General features: G+C 44.3%; 2 protein-coding genes across 2 annotated transcripts; one reads left to right on the top strand and one right to left on the bottom strand.

Moving 5' to 3' along the window:
• Positions 1-2: 2 nt before the first annotated feature.
• On the top strand, positions 3-896 carry LOC125518599 (MACPF domain-containing protein At1g14780-like). The gene is made up of 2 exons (XM_048683425.1): positions 3-73; positions 162-896. Exons 1-2 carry the CDS (start codon positions 3-5, stop codon positions 778-780), a joined length of 690 nt encoding a protein of 229 aa, XP_048539382.1. The 3' UTR covers positions 781-896.
• A 68-nt stretch (positions 897-964) lies between these two features.
• LOC125519005 (microtubule-associated protein 70-3) lies at positions 965-6,891 on the bottom strand. The gene is made up of 11 exons (XM_048683889.1): positions 6,489-6,891; positions 6,323-6,408; positions 4,417-4,482; positions 4,171-4,341; positions 3,553-3,723; positions 3,291-3,446; positions 3,063-3,209; positions 2,824-2,895; positions 2,162-2,728; positions 1,891-2,075; positions 965-1,403 (listed from the first exon to the last, which is right to left on the bottom strand). Exons 1-11 carry the CDS (start codon positions 6,649-6,651, stop codon positions 1,364-1,366), a joined length of 1,824 nt encoding a protein of 607 aa, XP_048539846.1. The 5' UTR covers positions 6,652-6,891; the 3' UTR covers positions 965-1,363.
• Between the last annotated feature and the right edge of the window lie 19,712 nt (positions 6,892-26,603).

A 26,603-nucleotide genomic window follows, 5' to 3' on the forward strand; every position in this document is an offset into this window, starting at 1 on the left:
AAATGCAGGTTATCATTCCAAACTTGCCGGTCACCGGGATGAGACTGCATCTAGAAGGCAAAAAGAACAACAGGTAGCTGTGCTATCTGCAGTTTGCTGTAGCAGTATGTTCAGTTTTCTTCTATTGGAATGTTGACTGAACATCTTCATGTCATGGTCAGGCTAGGCCTCCACCTGCAGCATCTGGCGAGCACCCCAACGTTCATCAAGGGACGGCGGGACAAGCCGCCGATATGGCGCGGGTCGGAGGCGGTCTCCGACGAGCCGGTGCAGCGGCGGATGTTCGCCCGCGTCTGCACCGCGCCGGTGAAGTACGACCCCAACTGGTGCAGCGCGCACCGGCGGACCGCGTACGTCGTGTCCGGCGTGCAGCTGCACGTCAGGGCCCACGACTCGACCGCCGTGCTGCACCTCAGGCTCCTGTACACCGAGCTGGCAGGGTACGCCGTGGTGCAGTCCAAATGGGCGCACAACACGGCGAGGCTCTCGGGTAAAGGGAGCTTCCTGTCCAAGTCGTTAGGGGCGGCGGCGTCTTCGGGCGCCGCTGAGAGAGACCGGCAGGAACCGGCAAGAGTCAACGTCGACTCCGGCGTGTTCGCCGGAGGGCCGCCGGTGCCCGTCGGCGACCAGAAGCTGCTCAAGTTTGTTGACACGTCTCAGGTTACCATGGGGCCGCAGGACGCCCCTGGGTACTGGCTGGTCACAGGTGCAAAGCTTGATGTCGAGAAGGGGAAGATCTCACTCCATGTCAAGTTCTCACTGCTGGCTCCAGTTTCTTGACAAGCTGCTCCAAGAACTGTACAGTATCAGACTTGCTATCTTTTGTCATGCATTCTTTCAGAAATTTGTACAGGGAATCAGACCCAGGGAAATCCAATGGGCAACATTTCTATTTCTGATTGTCAGGCTGGAATGTAAATCAACGACGAGTATTGTAATGGAATTTCCAACCAAAACACCATGGTAAATAGAGGAGAACCAATAATCATGTGAGAATAACAATATATTCACAACCTGGGCAGCGGGGGTATGGAGGAGCAGAACCAAGCAAACACTCTAGCTACATTACAGATGGGAGAAGGACGTGGAGACCCGTCCAGCCTATACAAAAGCATCAGGTGCATCGACGACAAAACGAGGGCGAGCCGTAGGGGGTTAGACCTCGCCTCAGGGCCACCTCCTCTACGGTAGAGAAGCAATCACGTCAGATCCGAGCCTACTGCCCTTTCCCCGGCTCCCAAGATTATCACAGGGTCATCTGTGCTATCATCTCAACCACAAAACTAATACGTAATGGAACGAAACAAATACAGAGCGAAATGGACTCTATGGAATAGTACGCCGCCTCAAGTTAGTGCCGCCGTCATTGGAAGTTGCGTGCCAACCCACTTCGTGTTGCGCTTCTGCACACAAGGAACAAAATTCACTGTGGGTTAGAGGAAGAAACTGTATGAAGATGTAATTTCAGGAAGAGGGTGGTAAAAGATGAAGTCTCCTTCAATTTTTTCAGTTTCACCACATAGTAGTTGAGCTTATAGGTACGACAGACTTGAGAGCTTTCTCCAGTATCAAATTTACCAAGTGGCAAAATAATTCTAAGCTTTTGTTGTAAATGTAGTTCTGTACACCTGAATAATTCACAATTTCACATGTTTTCCTCGTATATTTTTTTAGTGGCATGACATCGTAAGAGAACTAATCACTAAGAGCAAATATGGACATAAAATTGCAGGTGCAACATAACAAAACTAAGATCACTTGGTGATGGAAATATTAAACAGAAATTGCTACTAATGTCACACATGGCAAATCATCATCCCAAGAATGTCATTTGAACTATTTCAATCAGAATAAGTTCCTGAAAACGTTTAAGAATCTGTGAAGATGTACCTTCCAGGAAGCAGTTGAGAACTCCCAGACCCTTTTGAGTTACCAAGCCGCCTGGCTTTGATTTCTTGGTCCTTATCGACACGCATAGCTGCAACTTCTTTCTCCATGGCAGCAACCTCTCGCCTCATCTTTTTAGCCTCCACTTCCATGGCTTTGGTTAAGGTATCAACTTTCTTTGCTAACATCTGCAAGACAAAAGGAGATAATAAATAACTTTATAATGTCCGCATCATGTCCGCACAAACTGCATAAATAAGAAATGGTTGCATACTTCAATGGCATCATCTTTGTCCTTTAGACTTTGATCTTTTTCATGGCATGCTTTCCTCAAAGATACCACCTCCTTCTGCAACATATTATACAGGAAACCAGAGACCATTTCAATTGAGTTGCTATTTGTGGTTTCATTACTTCTCTGATCTGCATTGCTATTTGGACTTTCATTAGTTCCCTCATCCACAGTCCCTTTCCAACCATCATTCGCTTCACGATCTTTAACTGCATCTGTAGATTTGTTAAGTAAATGTGATCCATTCCCATGGACCTTTCCCCTGTCTAGTGACCTAGTTCCACCATCAAATGACTTTGAAGTTCCTTTAGCGTGTTTTAGTATCAAGCTGCTGCTAGAAGAAAGAGAGGATCTTGAATGGAAAGATGGAGATCTCCTTGTTAATAAGCCATTTGGTGAGACTTTAGACATATTATCTGCTCCGCCGAGTGATAACCGACGGGAAGGACCGTTGCTGAAACTCTTCCCTTCAGTAGGCGGTCGACTAGAGCCACTTGGTGGCCCTCGCAGTCCATCTTCCAAAACTTTCAGGCGCAACTGGTATTTTTCCTGAGTTTATGAAGAACTAACAAGTTTAGCCTGTCTGAACAATTCCCTTAACAAGTTCTAGCTCACACTGAATTAAAACAGAACGGTTTGCAAACCTTAAGTTGAGCTTCAGACCGTGCTGTTCGTTCTGCAACAGCAAGCTTATCACGAAGTTGTTGCATTTCACCCTGCAGAAACCCCCCAAAAAAGGTAATTACAGGTTGCCACATATGATTTCGATAAAAGAGCCAGCAGGCAAAACGTTTAACTTCACCAAGAACAAGCATATGCCTGCATCTAAGCAAACAATGCACATCAATAACAGAAAGGCATAAATAAATCCTACTAGTCTCACCTGCATGAATCTGCGCTCTTCAAGCCACTGTTTAACTGGCATCACTTTATCATTAGAATCTTTCCACTCATTTGCTACCACCACAGCAACCCTATTTGCTGTAACTTTCGCACGAGCAAGTTCACGGTCAAGTGTTTTTCTTTCGTCCTGACAAAATCATGAACATAACTAGGTATCAGCCAATTAATATTTGATGGCAAAGGCAACAATTTAAGGGTAGTTTGTTACATTCAGCTCCTGCACTTTGCGCTGGTAATCTCTAACAGCATTGGCAGCTGCACCACCTGCAAGAACAGACTCTTCCAGCTCCCTCACAGTTTGACTAAGCTTTTCAACTTCTGCAACCTTTTGGCGATGCAACTTATCCAATATCTTATTTTCTTCCTGCAATGCATAAAGTAAACAATTCAGCATTTTCATAGCTCTATTGCTATATGTTGGAAGTTATTTACTCCAGATGGCCAAGAATACACTACATGCACCCACATACATGACAGATCTCAATTTGCTTCATCAAATCTTGGTTCTTGTTTTGCAAGTCATCAACCATAGCAGCTTTTGCCATTGCTATTTGCACAGTCCTTTCTGCTTCCAGTAGTGCTGCCTCCTTTTGTTTTGTTAGTCGATCCAAGGCTCTATTATCCTCCTGGAGCTTTGCAATCTGAAATCAACCAAGTCAATTTCATAGTTTATCATCTCTTTTGTTCATGTGAATGCATGACTACTGGAAAGTTGCAATTAGATACTCCCTCCATATCACAAATAAGTGACATTTTGGACGTTGACACAGCCTTCGAGATGTAACTTTGTCCACTAACTCCTATTGTAATATATGTATAAAAGACAAGAAAAATATAGTGCTCTAGAAATACCTTTCGAGACAATTTACACATGATTTTCAAATTTCCAATATGAATAATTAAAATGATATTCGCAGTCAAGGTTCAAAAAAAATCACTGGAGACATGTCCAAAACATCACTTATTTGTGACAAGGAGTAACCATCTAGGTGCATTGGAGGATGAAGATTGTGGGCTGTTAGGGAGACATTATAAATTCATGACAAACACAAAAATAGAAGGGGGGATATATGAAGTAAAAGTAGAACCTCTTGCCGAGATAGCTTTAGCTCTGCTTCAAGTGGGGCAAGAATGGCTTCAATTGGTGGCATGTCATCATCCTTTTGAGCTGCATGCACTCTTCGCAAAGTAGCTTCTGCCGCAAACTGAGCAGCCATTGCAGCCTTTTTCTCGTCATTTATCTTCTTGACTTCTAGATTCTACAAGTTTTATTCTCTATATTAAAGCACAATCAAAAGACAGAGAATAGCAAAAGATAAGACATAAGACAGTACTTTGTTATCTAGGTGATATTCTGTCAACTTGAGCTTCTCGTCCATCCTCTCCAGCTCATCTGTAAGCTGCCACACAAGATTACAGTCATGTTAATCAGAGAAAGTAGGTAATCATCGTCAGGTTTATGGTTAATAAAAAAATAATTAGTATCAACAAGTAATTCAGCGTTTTAACTTATGAACTTACACGAAACAGAAAAAATATTCAGTATAATATGAGCTGCAATAACTTATACTCAAACTTGTTTTCTAATTCATAGTTCTCTAGTCAGAGGATTTCAAGCCCTAAGTTTCAATCCATAATGATAGGTTGACAACAAACAAGTGAAATTCAATACAGGTATACACAAGCAGTTTAAGTTCTTCGACGCCAATTTATAATAAGAACTCATTGTCCACCAAAAAATATGCAATCATCGATAGTGATTCACATAAAATAAAAGGACTACTAGTGCATTATGACATTCGAATGGTCAAGAAAATGAAAATAATAATCAATGGCACATCATAAATATTTTATATTTCAAAGTTTGTTAACATGAAAGCAGGATATAGTATGCCAATGCACAAATATATAAGCTCCTCTACCTTATCTATGGACCATGGAATGTATTGAAACCCAAGAGTGGAAGAAAGCTGTATTATTCAAGTGCAACTGAAGAACTCAATTCGTGAAAAGCCATGCTACCATATTTGACCAATTAACTCTTGACGCCAAAAAAAAATATTGATAAAAGAATAACAGAGAGCGAAAGTAAGCTATAAGCATACAGTAACCCAGTCATAGTAATCCTAAGAGTTGGCAACAAGAGCCATTAGGCCCTGTTTGGTTCGGCTGTGGATTTCTAAAAGCAGCTGTGAAAAATCTGCTGCGGAAAAACAGCTGTGGAAAATCTGATGTAAAAAATATGTAGGTCATTTGGCAAACCAGCTGATACAGCCTTTTCAGATTTTGGCCCGCAGCGGAATCAGATTTTGGAAAGCACGTCCTGGGCTGATTCCGCTTTTGGTTCAGATTTTGGCAGCGGATTTCTGGAATCGGATTCTGCTGGGTTCGCCCTTTGGTTCAGATTCCGCTGCGCGTCGATAAAAGCTGAACCAAACAGGGCCTATGTCACAAGAAAAGAAAAGCCAGGCACCTCCTATACAACAGTTTGGCAGCATAAGTCCCCAGTTAGCAGAATGATTTCATTGTTGTTGAGCATCTAAGCCCATTCACATTCATTCCTTGCAAATCTAAAAATCTAGTTTGATAACCTAGCACACGGTATATCGAAATGAACCAGAATTCAGTGACAGCACACGCAGCAAGAGCCATGAATTAGCATACTGAAGTGTCCATTCTAAATAAATACAAGACCAGCAAAAAATCGAACAGCTTTATCTTTTTACCACAGGTGCTTCTGGCATTGCTTAAGAATGAAGTCATGGAAATTTGGTAGAGTTGAGCACCGAAATACCACAAGTACAGCCCAGAAAAATACAAGGCACAGGACCACTAAAAAAATATGAAGCATGAAAAACAAATGGCTATATTCCATTGCTAAGAACAAGATTAAAGATGGCTGTAGAAACACAAACACCTCCTATACGACAGTTGACAGCATAGGTCCCCACTTAGCAAATCGACTTCATTGCTGCTGAACACCTAAACCCATCGTTGCAAAACTAAAATTTTGGTTTGATAATCTAGCATTCAGTGGGCCAAAATGCAATGACAGTACAAGGTACCTCAACACCGCAACAAGAGGCTAGAGCCATGCAATTAGCATACTGAAGTGCCCATTCTAACTAATAACCTAACCGAATTTGGCACTTCCCCGCAATCCCTGACATCAATTCCAGCCTAAAATAGCAGATACCGCACCTCCGTACCACAAAATCCCAAGAGCAATCGGCAATTTACCTCCTCCACGGCCTTCTCCCGCGCCCTCTCGGACAGCCGCAGCGCGCGTATCTCCGTGTGCGCCTCCCCGAGCTCCCGCTCCTTGTCTGGCACCACAAACCAGCAAAACAGTCAGACCCTATCGAAAACACCGGAGCGAAACGGCAGGGGCAGATCAGCAGCTCACCCCTGAGCTCGTTCTCGAGGCGGGTGAGCTCGACCCGGACGGGATCCGAGCCGTGCATGAGCGCCATGAGCTCGTCGGCGTCGAGGCTGGCCCGCACGGCGCCCCTCCGCCGCGAGAAGCCCCTGGGCGCCGCCACATTCCCCTCCTCGCCGCCGTCGGCCATCTCAGATCTGAGCCCCGGCGGGCCGCCCCGGCATGCAGGGTCCGCCGCGCCCCCCGCGTCGGAGGGAGCCCTCGCCCCGCCGCGCCGGCGAGCCTCCCCCGCCCTAAGCGGCGAGCTCGGGGAGCGCCCCTGCCGCGCGCCGGGATCGGGGAAACCCTAGCTGAGCTCCGGCGCTTGCTCCTCCTCTTCCCCCCGCGTCACTGTGCGTGTGCTGTCTGCTGTGCGTGTCTCGCTTTTAGTAGTTGCGGTTGTCTTGCTCTTAAGTGGCGCGTTTAAAAAACTCGGGGCAGGGGAGGTCGGGGGGAAGGGGCTTTTTGGATTATCTTAGTAGTATAAGCGTGTGGGGTTTTGAGAGCGATTAGTGGCTTGATTTCTTTTTCATGGAGGAGGATTAGGGTGGTTCACAATGCTATTTTTAGAGACGGAGATGGAGTGTATTGTTACTCAAGTGTCTCCCTCTCTATTTGAGCCTTTGTACTTTATTTATTTTTTAGTTTTTTATTTAGGATTTTTGTACCTTAGGTTTCTTTTGAATGGGTATATTTATATCTTAAAAAAACACTTTGAATATGGAGGGCAACACATGGTAACTTTGGCGGTGGTGCTCTGCGAGCACAAGTCTCGAGCTTAGGTGTGAAGATCATCCGTTTGGACTTGGATGGTTGCACCTGGCAAAGCGATGTTTACGCATCACGTCCTTGTTGAACAGTTGAAGGTGTTGTTTTCGAGTTTGCTCAGACGTGCATTTCAGGGTGAAGACCTAATATATGATCCTTGGTGGTGGGCCCGGCGACGACTGACGCCTACGACCGCTTCATTCCTAGGGGATTGCTTTTGGAAAACGTTTCCCGTGGCCCGTGTGTTGCCAAGGACGATGGATGGTGTTCCCTTGCAAGTCGCTCATCTGGTCGACTCTCTTTGTTTTTCCTTATTTTTCTAATTTTCTTGGCTTTGTGCATCCTTGATGTCTTGATTTAGTCTTGACATTCTGTCGTCATGTAAGGTAGGTGTAATATGAAAGAAAAATATCACCCTCCCACCCTGCACCCGCGTGCGACGAGGAGGGCAGCCCTAGCAGATGTAGCCAGGTAGTCCCTACACCATGTCTCCCCTCCTTCGCTGCGGCCAGAGGGCGCGGTTGGGACCGGACGCCGGCACCGGCGACGAGGTCTACTCGTCTTCCCCCATGGCTGGCTCGACGCAGGACATTGTCGTGGTGATGGGGACTGCTATGTGGTCGCGCGCCAAAGCTTGAAGGGGCAACAGTGTGCCCGTGATGCAACGGGGAGCCTGGAGGTGGTCAAGGTGGTGCATGCCTGACGGGTTGGTGTCGGCGGGCGCAACAGGCTTCGGCGGCGGCGGCTGGCCAGGTTTGGACAGACGGGTGACGCGAGCTGCGGCGGCTTGGGCTGTTAGTTGTTGCCTTGGTGGTGGTCGAGGACAATGGTGCCCTAATGTTGGTTGGTCATGGCGACCTTGTGGCATGTGGCTGGCATAGTCCGGGTCTCCGCCTCTCTCTATGGGTGCATGGATCATGGTTTGACGGTGAGTTGGCAGTCCTCGGTGGTTATTGTGGGGGCTAGCGCTAGTATGGGGGCTTGGAGGTGGTGGTGGTCGGCGCGAGCAACGTTGCCCGTCGACCAGACGTGCCAGTTCCTAGGAAGCCCCTGTTGAGATCTGGACGGTCAAATCTGACGGGGCGATGCATGACACTCCCTCTGGTGGTGCTACCAGGAGGTGGCTAGCGGTGCGAGTCTGGTGTAGGACGCCCCTGCCCAGGACAGGCTTTTCCACTCTCGCAATCCAGTGTTGGCTGGGCAGCCATGGCGGCGGTCCTGGATGGCAATGCCCCCTCCGGGAGGCCAAGTGATGGGCCATGAAGGTTGTTGGTGAGGTATTTTGCCTCCACTTCGGGGTGACATTCATGTGTTTTGGCATCAGCGGGAGGTTTGGAGTGAAGGAAATATGCCCTAGAGGCAATAATAAAGTTATTATTTATTTCCTTATATCATGATAAATGTTTATTATTCATGCTAGAATTGTATTAACCGGAAACATAATACATGTGTGAATACATAGACAAACAGAGTGTCACTAGTATGCCTCTACTTGACTAGCTCGTTGATCAAAGATGGTTATGTTTCCTAACCATAGACATGAGTTGTCATTTGATTAACGGGATCACATCATTAGGAGAATGATGTGATTGACTTGACCCATTCCGTTAGCTTAGCACTTGATCGTTTAGTTTGTTTCTATTGCTTTCTTCATGACTTATACATGTTCCTATGACTATGAGATTATGCAACTCCCGTTTACCGGAGGAACACTTTGTGTGCCACCAAACGTCACAACGTAACTGGGATATTATAAAGGTGCTCTATAGGTGTCTCCGAAGGTACTTGTTGGGTTGGCGTATTTCGAGATTAGGATTTGTCACTCCGATTGTCGGAGAGGTATGTCTGGGCCCACTCGGTAATGCACATCACTCTAAGCCTTGCAAGCATTGCAACTAATGAATTAGTTGCGGGATGATGTATTACGGAACGAGTAAAGAGACTTGCCGGTAATGAGATTGAACTAGGTATTGAGATACCGACGATCGAATCTCGGGCAAGTAACATACCGATGACAAAGGGAACAACGTATGTTGTTATGCGATTTGACCGATAAAGATCTTCGTAGAATATGTAGGAGCCAATATGAGCATCCAGGTTCCGCTATTGGTTATTGACCGGAGATGTGTCTCGGTCATGTCTACATAGTTCTCGAACCCGTAGGGTCCGCACGCTTAAAGTTCGATGACGGTTATATTATGAGTTTATGGGTTTTGATGTACCGAAGGTAGTTCGGAGTCCCAGATGAGATCGGGGACATGACGAGGAGTCTCGAAATGATCGAGACATAAAGATTGATATATTGGACGACTATATTCGGACATCGGAAAGGTTCCAAGTGATTCGGGTATTTATCGGAGTACCGGGGAGTTACGGGAATTCGCCGGGGGGTGTATGGGCCTTATTGGGCTTTAGGAGAAAGAGAGACAGGCAGGCCACCCCCCCCCCCAAGGCCTGGTCCGAATTGGACTAGGGGGAAGGGCTGCGCCCCCTCCTTCCTTCTCTTATCTTTTTCCTTTCCTTCTCTCCTACTCCTACTACTTGGAAGGGCTCCTAGTTCTACTAGGAAAGGGGGAATCCTACTCCCGGTGGGAGTAGGACTCCCCTAGGGCGCGCCATAGAGAGTGCCGGCCCTCCCCTCCTCCACTCCTTTATATACGTGGCCAGGGGGCACCCCATAGACACAACAATTGATCTCTTGATCTCTTAGCCATGTGCGGTGCCCCCCTCCATCATAATCCACCTCGATCATATCGTAGCGGTGCTTAGGCGAAGCCCTGCGTCGGTAGAACATCATCATCGTCACCACATCGTCGTGCTGACGAAACTCTCCCTCAACACTCGGCTGGATCGGAGTTCGAGGGACGTCATCGAGTTGAACGTGTGCAGAACTCGGAGGTGTCGTGCGTTCGGTACTTGATCGGTCGGATCGTGAAGACATACGACTACATCAACCGCATTGTGCTAACGCTTTCGCTTTCAGTCTACGAGGGTACGTAGACACAATCTTCCCCTCTCGTTGCTATGCATCACCATGATCTTGCGTGTGCGTAAGAATTTTTTTGAATAACTACGTTCCCCAACAGTGGCATCCGAGCCTGGTTTTATGCGTAGATGTCATATGCACGAGTATAACACAAGTGAGTTGTGGGCGATATAAGTCATACTGCTTACCAGTATGTCATATTTTGGTTCGGCGGTATTGTTGGATGAAGCAGCCCGGACCGACATTACGCGTACGCTTACGCGAGACTGGTTCTACCGACGTGCTTTGCACACAGGTGGCTGGCGGGTGTCAGTTTCTCCAACTTTAGTTGAACCAAGTGTGGCTACGCCCGGTCCTTGCGAAGGTTAAAATAACACGAACTTGACAAACTATCGTTGTGGTTTTGATGCGTAGGTAAGAACGGTTCTTGCTAAGCCCGTAGCAGCCACGTAAAATTTGCAATAACAAAGTAGAGGACGTCTAACTTGTTTTTGCAGGGCATGTTGTGATGTGATATGGTCAAGACATGATGCTAAATTTTATTGTATGAGATGATCATGTTTTGTAACCGAGTTATCGACAATTGGCAGAAGCCATATGGTTGTCGCTTTATTGTATGTAATGCAATCACTCTGTAATGCTTTACTTTATCACTAAGCGGTAGCGATAGTCGTAGAAGCATAAGATTGGCGAGACGACAACTATGCTACGATGGAGATCAAGGTGTCGCGCCGGTGACGATGGTGATCATGACGGTGCTTCGGAGATGGAGATCACAAGCACAAGATGATGATGGCCATATCATATCACTTATATTGATTGCATTTGATGTTTATCTTTTATGCATATTATCTTGCTTTGATTGACAGTAGCATTATAAGATGATCCCTCACTAAATTATCAAAGTATAAAGTGTTCTCCCTGAGCATGCGCCGTTGCGAAAGTTCTTCGTGCTGAGACACCACGTGATGATCGGGTGTGATAGGCTCTGCGTTCAAATACAACGGGTGCAAAACAGTTGCACACGCGGAATACTCAGGTTAAACTTGACGAGCCTAGCATATAACAGATATGGCCTTGGAACACTGAGACTGAAAGGTCGAGCGTGAATCATATAGTAGATATAATCAACATAGTGATGTTCACCATTGAAACTACTCCATCTCACGTGATGATCGGGCATGGTTTAGTTGATATGGATCACGTGATCACTTAGAGGATTAGAGAGATGTCTATCTAAGTGGGAGTTCTTAAGTAATATGATTAATTGAACTTAAATTTATCATGAACTTAGTCCTGGTAGTATTAGCATATCTATGTTGTAGATCAATAGCTCGCGTTTAGCTCCCCTGTTTTATTTATGATATGTTCCTAGAGAAAACTAAGTTGAAAGATGTTAGTAGCAATGATGTGGATTGTATCCGTGATCTGAGGTTTATCCTCATTGCTGCACAGAAGAATTATGTTCTTGATGCACCGCTAGGTGACAAACCTATTGCAGGAGAAGATGCAGATGTTATGAACGTTTGACTAGCTCAATATGATGACTACTTGATAGTTTAGTGCACCATGCTTAAACGGCTTAGAATCGGGACTTCAAAGACGTTTTGAACGTCATGGATCATATGAGATGTTCCAGGAGTTGAAGTTAATATTTCAAGCAAATACCCGAGTTGAGAGATATGAAGTCTCCAACAAGTTCTATAGCTAAAAGATGGAGGAGAATAGCTCAAGCAGTGAGCATGTGTTCAGATTGTCTGGGTACTACAATCGCTTAAATCAAGTGGGAGTTAATCTTCCAGATAAAATAGTGATTGACAGAATTCTCTAGTCACCATCACCAAGTTAGTAGAACTTCGTGATGAACTATAATATGCAAGGGATAACGGAAACGATTCTCAAGCTCTTCGTGATGCTGAATTCGACGAAGGTAGAAATCAAGAAAAGCATCAAGTGTTGATGGTAAACAAAACCACTAGTTTCAAGTAAAGGGACAAAGGGAAGAAAGGGGAACTTCAAGAAGAACGGCAAGCAAGTTGCTGCTCAAGTGAAAAAACCCAAGTCTGGACCTAAGCCTGAAACTGAGTGCTTCTACTGCAAAGGGACTGGTCACTGGAAGTGGAACTACCCCAAGCAATTGGCGGATAAGAAGGATGGCAAAGTGAACATAGGTATATTTGATATACATGTTATTGATGTGTACTTTACTAGTGTTTATAGCAACCCCTCAGTATTTGATACTAGTTCAGTTGCTAAGAATAGTAACTTGAAACGGGAGTTGCAAAATAAGCAGAGACTAGTTAAGGGTGAAGTGACGATGTGTGTTGGAAGGGGTTCCAAGATTGATATGATCATCATCGCAGACTCCCTATACTTTCGGGATTAGTGTTGAACCTAAATAAATGTTATTTGGTGTTTGCGTTGAGCATAAATATGATTGGATCATGCTTATTGCAATACGGTTATTCATGTAAGTTAGAGAATAATTGTTGTTCTGTTTACATGAATAAAACCTTCTATGGTCATACACCCAATGAAAATGATTTGTTGGATCTCGATCGTGGTGATACACATTTTCATAATATTGAAGCCAAAAGATGCAAAGTTAATAATGATAGTGCAACTTATTTGTGGCACTGCCGTTTAGGCCATATTGGTGTAAAGCGCATGAAGAAAATCCATGTTGATGGGCTTTTGAAATCACTTGATTATGAATCAGTTGATGCTTGTGAACCATGCCTCATGGGTAAGATGACTAAGACTCCGTTCTCCGGAACAATGCAGCGAGCAACAGATTTGTTCGAAATCATACATACTGATGTATGTGTTCCGATGAATATTGAGGCTCGCAGCAGGTATCATTATTTTCTGATCTTCACAGATGATTTGAGCAGATATGAGTATATCTACTGGATGAAACACAAGTCTGAAACACTTGAAAAGTTCAAAGAATTTCAGAGTGAAGTGGAGAATCATCGTAACAAAAATAAAAGTTTCTACGGTATGATCGCAGAAGTAAAATATTTGAGTTACGAGTTTGGCCTTCAGTTAAAACAATGTGAAATAGTTTCACTACTCACGCCACTTGGAACACCACGGTGTAATGGTGTGTCCGAACGTCATAACCGTACTTTATTATATATGGTGCGATCTATGATGTCTCTTACCAATTTACCACTATCGTTTTGGGGTTATGCATTAGAGACAACTACATTCACGTTAAATAGGGCACCATCTAAATCCGTTGAGACGACACCGTATGAACTATGGTTTGGCAAGAAACCTAAGCTGTCGTTTCTTAAAGTTTAAGGTTGCAATGCTTATGTGAAAAAGTTTCAACCTGATAAGCTCAAACCCAAATCAGAGAAGTGCGTCTTCATAGGATACCCAAAAGAAAATGTTGGGTACACCTTCTATCACAGATCCGAAGGCAAAATATTCATTGCTGAGAATGGGTCTTTTCTAGAGAAGGAGTTTCTCTCGAAAGAAGTGAGTGGGAGGAAAGTAGAACTTGATGAGGTAATTGTACCTGCTCCCTTATTGGAAAGTAGTTCATCACAGAAATTTGTTCCTGTGACTACTACACCAATTAGTGAGGAAGCTAATGATGATGATCATGTAACTTCAGATCAAATTACTACCAAACCTCGTAGGTAAACCAGAGTGAGATCCGCACCAGTGTGGTACGGTAATCCTGTTCTAGAGGTCATGTTACTTGACCATGACGAACCTACGAACTATGAGGAAGCAATGATGAGCCCAAATTCCGTGAAATGGCTTGAGGCCATGAAATCTGAGATGAGATCCATGTATAAGAACAAAGTATGGACTTTGATTGACTTGCCCAAAGATCGGCGAGCCATTGAGATTAAATGGATCTTCAAGAGGAAGACGGACGCTGATAGTAGTGTTATTATCTACAAAGCTAGAATTGTCGCAAAAGGTTTTCGACAAGTTCAAGGTGTTGACTACGATTAGAGTTTCTCACTCGTATCTATGCTTAAGTCTGTCCGGATCATGTTAGCAATTGCCACATTTTATGAAATCTGGCAAATGGATAAACAAAACTACATTCCTTAATGGATTTATTAAAGAAGAGTTGTATATGATGCAACAAGAAAGTTTTGTCAATCCTAAAGGTGCTAACAAAATATGCAAGCTCCAGCGATCCATCTATGGACTGGTGCAAGCATCTCGGAGTTGGAATATACGCTTTGATAAGTTGATCAAAGCATATAGTTTTATACGGACTTGCGGTGAAGTCTGTATTTACAAGAAAGTGAGTGGAAGCACTACAACATTTCTTATAAGTACATGTGAATGACATATTGTTGATCGGAGATAATGTAGAATTATTCTGCAAAGCATAAAGGAGTTTTTCAAAGAAAAACCTCGGTGAAGCTGCTTACATATTAAGCATCAAGATCTATAGAGATAGATCAAGACGCTTGATAAGTTTTTTCAATGAGTACATACCTTGACAAGATTTTGAAGTAGTTCAAAATGGAACAGTCAAAGAAAGAGTTCTTGGCTGTGTTACAAGGTGTGAAATTGAGTAAGACTCAAAGCCCGACCACAGCAGAAGATAGAAAGAGAATGAAAGTCATTCCCTATGCCTCAGCCATAGGTTCTATAAAGTATGCCATGTTGTGTACCAGATCTATTGTATACCCTACACTGTTTTTTTGGCAAGGGAGTACAATAGTGATCTAGGAGTAGATCACTGGACAACGGTCAAAATTATCCTTAGTGGAATAAGGATATGTTTCTCGATTATGGAGGTGACAAAAGGTTCATCGTAAAGGGTTACGTCGATGCAAATTTTGACACTAATCCAGATGAATCTCAGTCTCAATCTGGATACATTTTGAAAGTGGGAGCAATTAGCTAGAGTAGCTCCGTGCAGAGCATTGTTGACATAAAAATTTGCAAAAAATACTTACGAATCTGAATGTGGCAGACCCGTTGACTAAACTTCTCTCACAAGCAAAACATAATCACACCTTAGTACTCTTTGGGTGTTAATCACATAGCGATGTCAACTAGATTATTGACTCTAGTAAACCCTTTGGGTGTTGGTCACATGTCGATATGAACTATGAGTGTTAATCACATGGTGATGCGAATTATTGGTATTAAATCACATGGCGATGTGAACTAGATTATTGACTCTAGTGCAAGTGGGAGACTGAAGGAAATATGCCCTAGAGGCAATAATAAAGTTATTATTTATTTCCTTATATCATGATAAATGTTTATTATTCATGCTAGAATTGTATTAACCGGAAACATAATACATGTGTGAATACATGGACAAACAGAGTGTCACTAGTATGCCTCTACTTGACTAGCTCGTTGATCAAAGATGGTTATGTTTCCTAACCATCGACATGAGTTGTCATTTGATTAACAGGATCACATCATTAGGAGAATGATGTGATTGACTTGACCCATTCCGTTAGCTTAGCACTTGATCGTTTAGTTTGTTTCTATTGATTTCTTCATGACTTATACATGTTCCTATGGCTATGAGATTATGCAACTCCCGTTTACCGGAGGAACACTTTGTGTGCCACCAAACGTCACAACATAATTGAGTGATTATAAAGGTGCTCTACAGGTGTCTCCGAAGGTACTTGTTGGGTTGGCGTATTTCGAGATTAGGATTTGTCACTCCGATTGTCGGAGAGTTATCTCTGGGCCCACTCGGTAATGCACATCACTATAAGCCTTGCAAGCATTGCAACTAATGAATTAGTTGCGAGATGATGTATTACGGAACGAGTAAAGAGACTTGCCGGTAATGAGATTGAACTAGGTATTGAGATACCGACAATCGAATCTCGGGCAAGTAACATACCGATGACAAAGGGAACAATGTATGTTGTTATGCGGTTTGACCGATAAAGATCTTCGTAGAATATGTAGGAGCCAATATGAGCATCCAGGTTCTGCTATTGGTTATTGACCGAAGACGTGTCTCGGTCATGTGTACATAGTTCTCGAACCCGTAGGGTCCGCACGCTTAAAGTTCGATGATGGTTATATTATGAGTTTATGTGTTTTGATATACCGAAGGTAGTTCGGAGTCCCAGATGAGATCGGGAACATGACGAGGAGTCTCGAAATGATCGAGACGTAAAGATTGATATATTGGACGACTATATTCGGACATCGGAAAGGTTCCGAGTGATTCGGGTATTTATCGGAGTACCGGGGAGTTACGGGAATTCGCCGGGGAGTGTATGGCCCTTATTGGGCTTTAGGGGAAAGAGCGAGAAGCAGACCACGCGCCCCCCAAGGCCTGGTCCGAATTGGACTAGGGGGAAGGGTTGCGCCCCCTCCTTCCTTCTCTTCTCTTTTTCCTTTCCTTCTCTCCTACTCCTACTACTTGGAAGGGCTCCTAGTTCTACTAGGAAAGGGGGAATCCTACTCCCGATGGGAGTAGGACTCCCCTAGAGCGCGCCATAGAGAGGGCCGACCCTCCCCTCCTCCACTCCTTTATATACGTGGCCAGGGGGCACCCCATAGACACAACAATTGATCTCTTAATCTCTCAGCCGTGTGCGGTGCCCCCCTTCACCATAATCCACCTCGATAATATCATAGTGGTGCTTAGGCGAAGCCCTGCGTCGGTAGAACATCATCATCGTCACCACGCCGTCGTGCTGACGAAACTCTCCCTCAACACTCGGCTGGATCGGAGTTCGAGGGATGTCATCGAGTTGAACGTGTGCAGAACTCGGAGGTGTTGTGCGTTCGGTACTTGATCGGTCGGATCGTGAAGACGTACGACTACATCAACCGCGTTGTGCTAATGCTTCCGCTTTCGGTCTACGAGGGTACGTAGGCACACTCTCCCCTCTCGTTGCTATGCATCATCATGATCTTGCGTGTGCGTAGGAATTTTTTTGAATAACTAAGTTCCCCAATATGGAGTAGGATGCCAGGGTGGCAGTGTACCCAATGTCTGATGTCTGCATCGATAATATGCCAATATTTCTTGAAAAAAATTGCATGTAGTCCATCAGGAATAGGCACCTTTAGATCCCATACATTAATTTATTATTCATATTATCCTTATTATAAGGTGCTATCAAATAATTATTCATCTATCTTGGACCGGATTTTTGGTAGAATAGAGGGGTTTGTTCTACACTTCAGAGGTAAAACAGATGAGTAAAAGAGTTTTGTATACGAGGGTTTAATCCAGCCATACCTTTTAATCAATTCCCATTGTCATCTTTCAATCTTTTATGAAATTTCTCTTTCTTCTAGCAGACAGAAAGGCTTGAAAGGAAGTTGTGTTGCGGTCATCACTTTTTCTACCAAGGTGCATGAGACAATGATCAGAATGGTTGTATTTCATATTTTTTCAATGCTGCATTGAGGAAGATTGTCGTCCATGCATCATTAACAAGTCCCTGTCAAACCTCTCTCTGATTCACCTCTATGCCACCCTCTATCAGATTGAATACTTTGGATTTGAGATCACTTCATGCATGTCTCACTCGCGGATATTCGTGGTGACATTGAACTATCTAGGTGAAATTAGAGTTAGATTTATGTGAATCATATGGTGTTGTTGGAGTACGATCTCTAGAACTATTCGTGACACTTTGGGATGGTTCAATAGATTGAGTGAAAACACAACTTTGAGGCGGTTTACTACCTACGTGATTTCATTCTACTTTCTCTGATAGAAATAGAGACTTTGGAGTGATTTTTTGCCTCACTTTGAGGGATTATTATATGATTCAGTTATGTTAGTAATGCTAAGAGATTGCACTAGTGAAAGTATGAACCCAATGCCTTATTTCCAAGCATTGCAATAACGTTTGTGCTCACTTTTATCACTTGCTACCCTGTTGTTTATGTCCTTTCAGATTACAAAAACCTATATCTACTATCCATACTTGTATCACCATCTCTTCGCCGAACTAGTGCACCTATACAATTTACAATTGTATTGGGTGTGTTGGATACACAAGGAATTTCTTGTATTTGATTGCATGGTTGTTTGATAGAGACCATATTCATCCTACACCTCCCACGGATTGATAATTTTAGGTCATCCACTTGAGAAAAAATTGCCCCTGTCCTACAGAACTCTACGCTTGGAGACCCAACAAAGTCTAAAAGAATAAAGTTGTGTAGTAGACATCAAACCCCAAGTCGTGCAACTTAGAATCACCAATGTCGCTCTGGAGTCTTGCATGTACTGAGATGGACGTGGATTCCAGCCTTATTTCTTGTGCAAGAACTATATTTCATTATGGTCGCCTAATGAAATCCATGGGAGATGAAGATTTTGGTGTAGCTGTCTCATATGGTTCCACGTCAGGTGCTTGTTCTCCCAATGAAATTCCTCGTACATCCCCATCAAGTGCCAAATACTATTATTCTTTTCGCTAACCAGGTGTGTTTAGATCCACTATACTAAATATTGCTTTTCTTTTTTTACTTCATCCTCATTATAAGGTGCCTTCAAAACTTATTCATTTGTTCTATAACTTCAGACTAAACTTTTTGTGGAATAGAGGGTCTGTTTGCTGCAATTCATACATAAACAAATGAGTAAAACAATTTAGTATATGGCGGTTTAATCCAGCCATCCCTTCTAACCAATTTTCACTATCAACTTTCAATCTTTTTATGAAGTTCCTCTTTCTTCTAGCAGATGCGAAGGCCTGAAAGCGAGCGGTGTTGCGGTCACCACTTTGCAGCCAAGTCGCATGAGACCTTTGCGTAACTTGAATTTCTTCTAACTCCAGTGGGTATTCATTCATCTCTGCAACTTCTTTTTTCTTTGTATCATTTTCATCATTCATTGCCCTAACTAAACCTTTTCCAACTCTTTGTGCCTTACGGAGTCTCTTCCTTGGCTTCTTCTGTACTCGCTCATCTCAATCATGGGATTTTGTGTGCATTTTATTCAGCTTCTTATAGATATATGTGATGTTCGGACCAGCCCCAACCTTAGATCAGGCCTTTAGCACAATCACGTTAAAGTTGTCTTCCCTTAACCATTGTGCCTCGGACCTGCTTTGATGTACATTATTTAATGCTTCACGTTGGCTATAATTTTCAGTATTTACGTCATCCTCTATAAGGTGCCCTCAAAAAATTACTCATATGTTTGTAACTTTGGACTAAATTTTCTGTCGAATAGAGGGGTTTGCTTGTTGCACTTCACACGTAAGCAAATGAGTAAAATAGTTTTCTATGTGAGGGTTTAACCCATCAATACCTTCTAACCAATTCTCACGCCCATCTTTCAATCTTTTCACGGAATTCCTCTTTCTTCTATTAGACGCAAAGGCCTGGAAGAGAGCGGTGTTGCAGTCACCACTTTGCAGCCAAGTCGCATGAGACCTTTGCATAACTTGACTTTCTTCCAACTCTAGTAGGTATTCAATCAGTTATGCAAGTTCTGTTTTCTTTGTATCATTTTTGTCATTCATCGGCCATGACATGACCTTTTTCAGGTCTCTTTGTGCCTTACAAAGTCTCTTCTTTGGCTTTTTTAGCACTCGACAATGAAATTCAGTGTGCATCTTATTCAGCTTCTCATAGATACATGTGAAGACTAGGTCAGCCCCAACCTTAGACAAGGCCTCTAGAATAGTCGCGTTAAAGCTCTCTTCCTTTAATCACCATAGCTTGAACCTGTTTTGTTGTCCACTGTTTGGTGCTTCAGGTTGGTTATAACATCAATATTTATACACAAGGGGCGATGATCATAATGGTTTTACTCCATATTTCAAATGCCGCATTGTGGAAGAGTGTCGTCCATGCATCATTAACAAGTCTCATGTCCAACCTTGCTCTATTTCGTCCTCTATGCCATGTGAAGGGGTCCCCAATAACCCCAAGTCGCGCAGCTCGCAATCATTGATAGCTCTTTGAAACGCTTGCATATACCGAGATGGACGTGGAATCCCGCCTTCTTTATCACTCAAGAACTATATTTCATTAAGGTTGCCTAACAAAATCCATAGGCGATCAAGACTTTGATGTAGCTGTCTCATACGGTATCATGCCAGATGCTTGTTCTCCCAATGAAATTTCCCGTACATCTTTATCAAGCCCCAGACACTATTATTTTTTCCTCAATCAGATGCTTTTAGATACCCCGTACTAAATGCTGGATTTTCACACCATCCTCATTATAAGGTGCCATAAAAAATTACTCATCTATTTTGTAACTTTGGACTGAATTTTTGCCGAATAGAGGGGTTTGCTTGCTGCAATTCACACGTAAGTAAAATAGTTTTCTATATGAGGGTTTAATCCAGCCATACCTTCTAACCAATTCTCATTGCCATCTCTCAATCTTTTAACGGAGTTTCTCGTTCTTCTAGTAGACGCAAAGGCCTGAAAGAAAGCAGTGTTGAGGTCACCACTTTTCAGTCAAGTCGCACGCGACCTTTTCATAACTTGAATTTCTTCGAACCCCATTAGGTATTCAATCAGTTTTGCAAGTTTTGTTTTCTCTTCGTTTTCTTTTTTAACACCCGCTAATCCCAACCATGGATTCTGCGTGCATCTTATTCAACTTCTCATAGATACATGTGACGTCCGGGTTAGTCTCAATCTTAGACCAGGCCTCTAGCAAAGTCGCCTTAAAGCTCTCTTCCCTTAACCACCGTGGCTTGAACATGTTTTGCTGTCCATTGTTTGGTGTTTTGGGTTGGTTATAATATTCAGTACTTACACACATCGGCTTAATATGAGGAATATGCCGCATAAGGTCCTCGGGACGAAAACAAATCTACTGTTGGCCTGGAACCTTGAAGGCCAGTGCCATCGACGACACCTCACGGGCACCATCATGGGGCGCCAGTGCCGCCGCCAAGATGGCGGACCGGCTAACCCTAGTCGCACGAGTTTCGCCTTGCACAAGATTTTAAGCCTATGTAACTCGGGAGGTATCACCTTCTAGGTATCTGACATTGATCACCCGACATAACCATGGACAGTGAGTTCACGAGCCGAGGACCACCACGGACGAGAAGCCAAAACGGTCTGGCCGTTACGTGCAACGGGGAAAACGGCATGGTCGGCCGACCGTCCGTGGCGGCAGAGAATATCGTGCCCATGGACCGCTGGCCCGGCCCTCCGATGGCGAGTGCGAGCGTACATCCAGTCCAGCGCAGGTGCGCAGGGTCCCTCTTGGTCCCTAGTAGCCCCGTGCATGCATGGATGCGTCTCCCTCCCTCCTCTCAAGTTCGAATAGCTCGCTAGCCGATCGTTGGTTTTGGCCATGTTATGTGGCTCACGTGAAGCACAAACGATGAGCTGGTTGGTGGGCTGGCCTAGCCGGTCGAGCGTTCGAGCTACAGGCCTCGTCACTCTCCTGGGTCCATATTACACCAGCTAATTAATCATGCATAGGTGGTCGAACCTAGACGAACATAGCTAGCTGATCGTTGGCCATTGTCGCCCGCCGGAGATTAGTTTTAGGGAAACCGCTCTTTGTGCACACGTCTCATGAGAGCATCTTACAGCCTGGCCTTCCAAACCGGTCTCAAATGTCCGGACAGCCCGTCGGACACGAAAATCTGATCCGATGGACGTTTCAAACAGATCTCAAATGTCCGGACTGATAGACACCTCTTATATCCAGCTTAAATATGAGGACGGATATGGGTGTGGCCGGGCGCACCCGCCATGTAGAACTGCCGATGGGGTCCCATGCGGAATCATCCGGAAAGCCGGCGGTCCGACGGATGCCTTCTCCGTCGCCGCGGTGTGAATGCCGCGTAGCGCCACTCCGACTCGCCGCCCGAGGTCAAATCCGGCTATTTAAGCCGGACGACGTCCCCCAACTCTAGCCCATCCATGGATGAGCATGCCCACCATGGTCCCACAGAAGATCACCACGTACGCTATACTCACGTCGGAGCGCCGGAGGCAGATCGTGGAGGAGATCCAGTCTAGGTGCGCCGCCCGCATCGCTGCCGGGTTGCCTTTGACTCGCCGGAGCCGGAGGAGGAGGAGGAGCATCAGCCAGAGGAGGAGGAGGGAGAGCAGCTGCCGGAGCCGATGGAGGTGGCGGATCCGGAGAAGGACGAGGCGGAGCAGCCTGTTCCGGGGTTCAACATGAAGGACGCGGAGTTCGCCGTCGCTCAAGCCACGGAGATGGTGGAGCAGCAGGCCATCCTGGAGTCCATCCAGGATGAGGCCTATGTGAAGGGCAACTGACAGTTCCTCTGGCAGGAGCGGGCGGCGACCGAAATGCTCTTCGCCGAACTCGAAGCGGAGATAGAGGAGGAGGCCGGAGCGGAGGCATCCTTCGCCGAACTCGAAGCGGAGATAGAGGAGGGGGCCGGAGTGGAGGAATCCTTCGCCGAACTCGAAGCGGAGATAGAGGAGGAGTAGTATCTCGCATGTACCCGGAGCCGGGCATGGAAATAGTCGACATCTCCGACGTGGAGTAGCTAGGTGATCTATGTAGTACGTAGGTTTTTTTCCTTTGCATGCTTTTTTTATGGATTTAAGAATCTAGTATGAGGTGTCCGGATGCAGTTGTGCTAATTTAAGGCGTGCCCGGTCACTCGCCACGGACGCGTTCGAGCGCATCCACGGACATTTGAGGGATCATATTTATCATATGTCTTTGTAGATACTCTGATGACGTTGCCGTTTGTTTGTGCGCTTTGCGATTTATCGATGTGGTGGCTTTATCTGTTTGATATGTCGCTTTGCAAGGGTATTGAAACATTAGTTTCGGTTTGGTAAATAGCTTTTATAGTTATTAATATGGTACCTACCGAATCAAATTAGTATTATTTCTTTTGGAAACGAAGGTAAAATTTGTCTCATCCGTTTCGCAAAAAACAAATTGTCTCATCCACTAATTTTTTCGAAAAGGATCTCATCCACTAATTAATAAGAAACAAGTTAACCAACTAATTAACATAAACTGATGAAACTTGTTCACTCATGTGGACTACTCCCAGACTATAGCCACATGACCCCCGAACAAACACACCCAACGCAGAACCACTCCAGCCCCCAAAGACTTGGGGCGCACCAACGAAACCCCATGGACCTACAACAACATGAGAAGGGTATAACGACAGAGGCACCAGACACATCCGAGCCCATGTTTGCAGCCTAGACAACAAATCACCTGCGCCTCTCCATTGCAACACTTACCAAATTAATATGGTAGTACATGCATGTAACTTGTGGGAGTAAAGTACAAGATAGAGTGGTGGCGTAGGTGTGGAAGACATCATGAAAGTCTTTGGCGAGTCTGAAGTTGACGAGAAGAACAGTGACATTGGCGAGCCGCAAGCGGAGTGGAAGCGCCACCATTCACAGTGGCTGGTTTGATCAGCACGGCCGCTTGTGCAAGACCACGATCCTTGCTCCGCACACTAGCGCGGTCAGCTGTGGATCAGGTCCATGGCGCTTCTCGCATGAAGGGACGCAACGGGCGTCTGGACAGGAAGAAAAGAGCCATTGATGATGAAGACCTGAAAATCACATCTCAAACGAATTGAATAGGACCGGCCATTTTGACAGGAGAGACGACGTTACAAGCAGCAATCGGTTTCCACACGACACAGCAATCAATTCTCAACCATAGGCTACCCCACCGTTCGCCCGTATCTACAAAAAGAAAGCGTTTGCTGGTAACTGTCTTCCTACCATCAAAGGCGACATATCAAATCGTCTTACATCTCTCGCCAGTTTTGGTATTGCTGCAAAACGAAAACATGCCAAAGCACCGTTTGAGCATCAGCTACAGAGCCGAAAATGACCCATTAGAAACATCTTTTTGTGAAAGACGCTTGAGCATGCAGCTGTCAAAAAGCGTGTACCCTACCCTCGGAAGTTGGATAGAGTCTAGGATCCCTAATCAGATGCTTTTACTGTAGCACATTTAATAGTTTGTTTATAGGCCAACGTCAACCTGACAAAATGTGATTCATATGTTTATTTACCTAGACTAAAGCCTAGGCCAGTAGGAAGTTGCGTAAAATATGGCACATATTTAACATGACCTCTAATTGCACGCATCGACGCCAGATCCTATTTACCGCCTAAGGGGCCACTAACAGTGTATACTTCATAGATGTAATGCCTGCTTTTCTTTTACCTCTTGTACTCTATGATGTTACTTTACCCCAAATTGAATAAAATGCCATGAGGCGTTCCCATAAAAAAAAACTTCATAGGATGCTGTCAAAAAAAAACAGTGTACTTCGTCCGCAATGCCCCATAGCTTCCCCCGATCCCTTCCGTAGTGGGCCAGCCCATATGATATTTTCTTCTGCACCGATTTTGGGAACCTTCTTCCCTCTGGTTCTTTCGGGCCGGTTTTCTCTGGGTTTTCTTGGACTAGGGTTTTTCCCGTTTTTGATGGTTAGTTTACCTTTTTTTGTTTCCTATTTAATCCACAAACTTTATTTAAATTCTAGAATATTTTTGAATCCATGTTTTTTAAATTCACGATCATTTCTCAAATCCATCAACTTTTACAAATTTATGATACTTTTCTTCAAAATAGATGAACTTTTTTCAAATTCCTGATGTTTTTTCAAAGCCATGAACTTATTTTAAAGTCACAAATAATTTACAAATTTGTGAACCTTTTCAAATTCATGAACAATTTTTCATATTCATGATTTTTTTCTTTCAAAAACATGAACCTTTTCAGATCCACAAACTTTTTAGAAAAGTCAACGGTCAACCAAACGAGCGAGGGGAGACGACTCGAGTGAGCCTGCAGCTAATGTTAGTGGGCTGGTCCACGCGAGCGACGGTGTGAGCGCCAGTTGGCTAGCCAACACATAAGGCACTGACTAGGAGCTCTCTGCATCTTGCATCGACCTAATGGTGTGTGAGAAGCAATGATTATATATGGAAACCCAAATGTACCCGTTTGCGAAGAGGCAAAACCCAAAGGCTAGTCCTTCTAGTTTAGCTCATGGCATGTAGTCAACGAAAAATACACATGTGCGATGTGAGGTGTCCCATCGGCACAGTGCTTTACCAAGAATCATGTCGCCGAACTATGGGCCATTGCACACAACCTAATACTTCCGACCACGTGCGTTGCTGCTAGACCTTATATAAATAAGCCCATCACTCTCCCCCCTTCCCCCTTCCGGGTTAACCCTACTCACTCTCACACTCTCTCACCCTCTCTCCCCTTCCCCCTTCCGGGTAACCCTACTCACTCTCACACTCTCTCACTTCTTCTTAACTACCTCCCGATTAATAACATGTTTCTCTCTCTGATTGGTTCATTAAGTGATTTTTTGTGAGTCTAGATAATTTTTAAGCAAGTTAATATGAGGCGCAATAGGTTTAATATTTTTGGGATGACGACGTGTCGGTATTCATTTGTTTTCAAATATCACTGCAACCTATGGTTCCTAGGATGCACGGCGATGCGGCCTATGCGTGCATGTTTTTATAAGAAAACCCAAATTGACACTCGCACAGACTTTTCATCTTTTGATTGGTGCGACTTATGCAATGCGGGTGCCATATAGAACTTTGATTTTCATAACTAGCGAACGTTCGCTGGAAGGGCATGGAAAATCGAACGATTTTCCTGTCAATTTGTGTTGTCCATAGATGAATTTCTTTTAGTAAGCATGATAAATCCATCCAATTCAGTTTTTTGCCAGGATTTGATGGGCTTCCTGAAGGAGTTTGCTACCCTCACAACAACGTAAATTGCCATGCCCTCCCAAGGAACGGCAACACAATAACATTTCCCTATAAACAATCCGTGACGACTTACGTGCTCACATAAGTTCAACAAACGTTCAGATTAGATAGCTTTTCGTAATAGTAATTTACTCTCCCTGTTACTTAATGTAAGATGTTTTTGCTTAATACGCACACAACATAAGGAAAATACACATGAGCTCCTTGGTGCGCCACCCGCCTATGAATATTAAATTCCAAAAAATACCAGATCGTTTTATAGAAAAAACTAGAATTTGACAGAAAAGGCTCATGTGATATCCGTGGCGAAGAAAATACAGTCCGACCTATAAACCATCCAAACTGTTTTCACTATACAAAGGATTTTTTTGACTTTTTTACGGAGAATACTACGGATGTCATTTCTTCACGAAACTTCAAACTAGAGTAGATTGGACATCCAGGTTTGACATCCCAAAAATTTAGTTTTTTTATTTTCCTGGTATTTTTTGAATTTGACATTTTAAAAGGGGGAGGCGGCGGGAGCACCCGAAAGCTTGAAATCCACATCCACAACATAACATTTATTACAAAGTGTTAGCCAAGAGCGGAAAGAGAAGGACGTACATGCTGGCCATACAATCGATAGAGATGGTACACTCAAAGGATCGATG

This window comes from Triticum urartu, chromosome 7, assembly GCF_003073215.2.
Source record: "Triticum urartu cultivar G1812 chromosome 7, Tu2.1, whole genome shotgun sequence".
In the NCBI taxonomy this organism is placed as follows: Eukaryota; Viridiplantae; Streptophyta; class Magnoliopsida; order Poales; family Poaceae; genus Triticum; species Triticum urartu.

Excerpts from the sequence above, each read along its gene's own strand:
- LOC125519005 (XM_048683889.1), bottom strand. The coding sequence starts at position 6,651 with ATGGCCGACGGCGGCGAGGAGGGGAATGTGGCGGCGCCCAGGGGCTTC. Across the intron at positions 4,483-6,322 it reads GGGAGAAGGCCGTGGAGGAG|CTTACAGATGAGCTGGAGAG; the intron begins GTAAATTGCCGA and ends CTTGTGTGGCAG. Across the intron at positions 4,342-4,416 it reads AATATCACCTAGATAACAAA|AATCTAGAAGTCAAGAAGAT; the intron begins GTACTGTCTTAT and ends TAAAACTTGTAG.
- LOC125518599 (XM_048683425.1), top strand. The coding sequence starts at position 3 with ATGCAGGTTATCATTCCAAACTTGCCGGTCACCGGGATGAGACTGCAT. Across the intron at positions 74-161 it reads GAAGGCAAAAAGAACAACAG|GCTAGGCCTCCACCTGCAGC; the intron begins GTAGCTGTGCTA and ends TGTCATGGTCAG.